At 30.8% G+C, this 3,489-nt stretch overlaps 1 protein-coding gene across 1 annotated transcript; it reads left to right on the top strand.

The window, feature by feature from the left end:
* Window positions 1-206: 206 nt before the first annotated feature.
* On the top strand, window positions 207-2,666 carry LOC139898877 (glycolipid transfer protein 2-like). Its single transcript, XM_071881677.1, has 6 exons — window positions 207-514; window positions 617-672; window positions 1,158-1,288; window positions 1,422-1,557; window positions 2,138-2,281; window positions 2,366-2,666. The coding sequence occupies exons 1-6, from the start codon at window positions 322-324 to the stop codon at window positions 2,399-2,401; spliced, it is 696 nt and encodes a 231-aa protein (XP_071737778.1). The 5' UTR covers window positions 207-321; the 3' UTR covers window positions 2,402-2,666.
* The last annotated feature ends 823 nt before the right edge of the window (window positions 2,667-3,489 follow it).

A 3,489-nucleotide genomic window follows, 5' to 3' on the forward strand; every position in this document is an offset into this window, starting at 1 on the left:
GACTGCCGCAACGGATATCGTTTGCAACCATGATAACAAATTAGCAACCAGGTTCTTATGCCTAGACAAAAGAGTACTGTGTAACATGACAATTGACTAGATGGATGAAAATAAATACTCCTAAGATGGTGATATATTGTGCCTACACAAAGGGATACTGTTTAAAAACTCACCAATTATTTATCACTTCCTATAGTACTATTCTATCTACTATTGTTATCTAAATATAAAATTATTATAATTGACACTTGACAGCTATATATACATTGAAGCTTTCAAGATACAGAACCCCATATAAGTCAACACACACAAATTAAAGAGATGAAAAGAACAAGAGAAATGGAGAAACAACAAAGCTCATCAAAGCTAAGATTCATCATCCAAGAGCTTTCTTTGTTAGCTGTTGACCATCATCATGAGGATCATGATCATCAGGTTGTTGCAGAGGTTGATCAGCTAAATATTCCCATCAAACCTTTTCTTTCCCTCTGCAACTTCCTTCTTCATCTTCTTGGTCACTATCTCTCTTATAATTCTTTCCATTTTTAGTAAAACATGTTATACAAAATAGGAATTTCAAGGAGTCTGCTAAAGTTGCATATTTTGTTGATTGCAGATAAGATAGGACCTACAATGGCTGTTATGAGACAAGACATATTTCGGAATATACAGGTATATTATGAATTAGTGGAATTCTAAAACTATATACTGTCATTAACGTGCATAAAATAAATAGCTGTCACTTTTAAAGTAAATAAAAATAGTGGACATGATTTTATATATGGTTACCAAGAAGAGTACCCTTGTTTTGTTTATATGTTAGTTATGAAATGATTATAAATAAACGACAACCAACATACCATATTCCTTCTTGAAATATATTGTCACATGAGAAAGAAACAAATAGAAACTTTGCAAATAGAAAAGGTGATAATTAAGTTTAAGTTGGTTGTCCGTTTTAACATATGTTTAGATGTTAATATTAACCATGTTACATTTTATTACCCTAAATGTAAGTCAGGTAAAGGTTAAGTCTTTCATCTGTAACAAAATGAAGTTTTTTTTGCACCCCTAACATACCTGTTGTCAATAGTATAAAGATTGTTTCCAGTAATTTAAAATAGGGTCTATGTTTCATATATATTTTTGATACTTAGAGATTGGAGAAGATGCAAGAATTAAACCCAACACTTTATTCAAATGTTGTGGAGATACTAAAGATAGAGATAAATGAAGGCACTTCAAGAAAGGTTAATAGTTGTAGTAAAGCCTTTGTTTGGCTAACCAGGTACTACATATTAAGTCAATCTTTCTTTCTATATAAACAATTCACCATATGTATATTAGCAATATAATGTTTCCATAACCAATTTTTTTATTTTTTTTTTATTTTTTTTTTTTGGTATGTTTCATGTTTACAGATCTTTAGACTTTACTGTGAATCTATTAGAATTGATAGAAAAAAATATTGAGGTGGACATGGAACGAGCTGTTGAAGAAGCGTATGAAACTACTCTAAAACCATGGCATGGATGGATCTCTTCGACGGCATATAGAGTACGTATTATCAAGGCCGTCGCACTGATTTATAAGTCTTTGATCGAGATATAAAAATGGGTCCTCATAAACGTTAAATTTTTCAATACATGATATGAAAAGATAATATATACTATTAAAAATTTATCATTATAAATAACAAAACAAGTTATCATTGTCTCTGAAATCTCTCAATCAAAACTGATTGTGAGTAGAGGGAATTTGTGTCCAAAGAAGATTTTTTTTATGTATGTTATTTATGACCTCCTTGTACTGATAGCAAAGCAAATATATGTAAAATTTTCTATTTAAAATCAGGACCTCCTCAAGATTTTGGGTCATGTTCGATCACCTATTTTGCAGACCCTCTAAGATACCTCTACGTACCATTTTATCATATCTAGATAACTTCTTACATTTCACATAGATGTAAATATCAAAATAACGTCTGAAGTTATACTTGATGTAACCTTTGACATTTTTAGAGTTAGTTCTTATATTTAGGTACTCTGTCAAAAAGGTTAATTTGACTTTAAAAAACTAAGTTTTGTTTAGACAAGGTGGTTCTTATATGCATAGACTAAATGCACACAAATTTCAGGTAGCACAAAAACTAGTTCCTGACAACAAAACCATAATGGATATACTCATATCCGAAGCGAAAGATGAAGAAACTCTCAAAGATGAAATAAACACCTTCAAGTCGTTACTTGTACCGCTTCTAGTAAAAATACACTCAGTTTTGGTAAGCTTCTTTTTCGTCTAGTGATGAACTTTCAACATTTGATTCTTAATTATTAATTTGACGATATCTACTATATATTATCAGAAACACTACGGGTTGGACAGATTGAAAGCAGCTTAAAATGTTTTGATCGAGGGAAATGTGAACTTATAAAAAAGATAAATACCTATATGCATTGTTATGCATATGGTATTATATGATGTATATTTCATAGAATACTTTTACGTATATAACACTATCTAATAAGGTATCTGCAACAACATATTTATATGTAAAAATATGGTTGTCATGGATACCTAGTTCTGTATTAGTAACCTAATGACTTGTTATGTATGTGTCGTTGTTGTACATTTTGTACCATTTGTGAAGTATGTATATAAGCTAATTTGATGCACGTATAATGTAAGTTGAGTAGCTATATCATATTATTCATTAAGTTAGATTATTGCTGTATAACATAACTGACGTAACCATATATGTGTATTTGACATCTAATCACTTTTTTTTATAAGATCGATAATTTTAAACAGAATGTATTATATTCCAGGCAAGCCCAACCTGAGCTATTTTAATTCTCATGTGATAAACTACCTATACCTAATTAACTAGATGTCAATTACACATATAGAGTACATTTTACTAGTTTAGTTGAATACCACTGTATAAAATGATGTAGTTTGGGTTATGTTTTTGGTTGTGTGTTGGTTTGTGTTTTGTGGTTTGTTGGCTTTAGAGGCATGTCTGTTTAGCCGTTGTTGTGACTTATTGTAATATTTGTTTATATCAATATAATTACCAGGTGAATCCCTTTACCCAAAAAAAACCCTGAACCCATTGTGGATAAGTATAGCGAAGAATGTTAGAAACACGGTATGATTTGACTGTCCGGATTAATTCTTGAATCGTGTATTCACTTTCTCTATAAGGTATTTCAACCCAACGATTGTCTTGGTTCACGAAATCTTTACAGGGATAAGCACAGACGAGAACGTAATTAGTGTTTTTGGCATGAAATTACTAATCAAATTATCAGAGAGATTGTGTATGTTTATGTTGTTGTTGTGAATGTAGAATGCGAAAAACGTAAGAAGAAAACTGTTACATTCGGCATTTATAATTTGAAAGGGTGTAACCTTTCATTTGGGCGGGAATTTCTGTTATACCAAAAGGTACAACATTTGGCTGAAAAATTGTTGCCACACACATTT

This window comes from Rutidosis leptorrhynchoides, chromosome 3, assembly GCF_046630445.1.
Source record: "Rutidosis leptorrhynchoides isolate AG116_Rl617_1_P2 chromosome 3, CSIRO_AGI_Rlap_v1, whole genome shotgun sequence".
Lineage (NCBI taxonomy): Eukaryota > Viridiplantae > Streptophyta > Magnoliopsida > Asterales > Asteraceae > Rutidosis > Rutidosis leptorrhynchoides.

Bases quoted from the DNA above. Each gene is read 5' to 3' on its own strand.
- LOC139898877 (XM_071881677.1), top strand. From the start codon at position 322: ATGAAAAGAACAAGAGAAATGGAGAAACAACAAAGCTCATCAAAGCTA. The intron at 515-616 runs GTCACTATCTCT...TGTTGATTGCAG, and splicing joins CTTCCTTCTTCATCTTCTTG to ATAAGATAGGACCTACAATG. The intron at 1,558-2,137 runs GTACGTATTATC...CACAAATTTCAG, and splicing joins TCTCTTCGACGGCATATAGA to GTAGCACAAAAACTAGTTCC.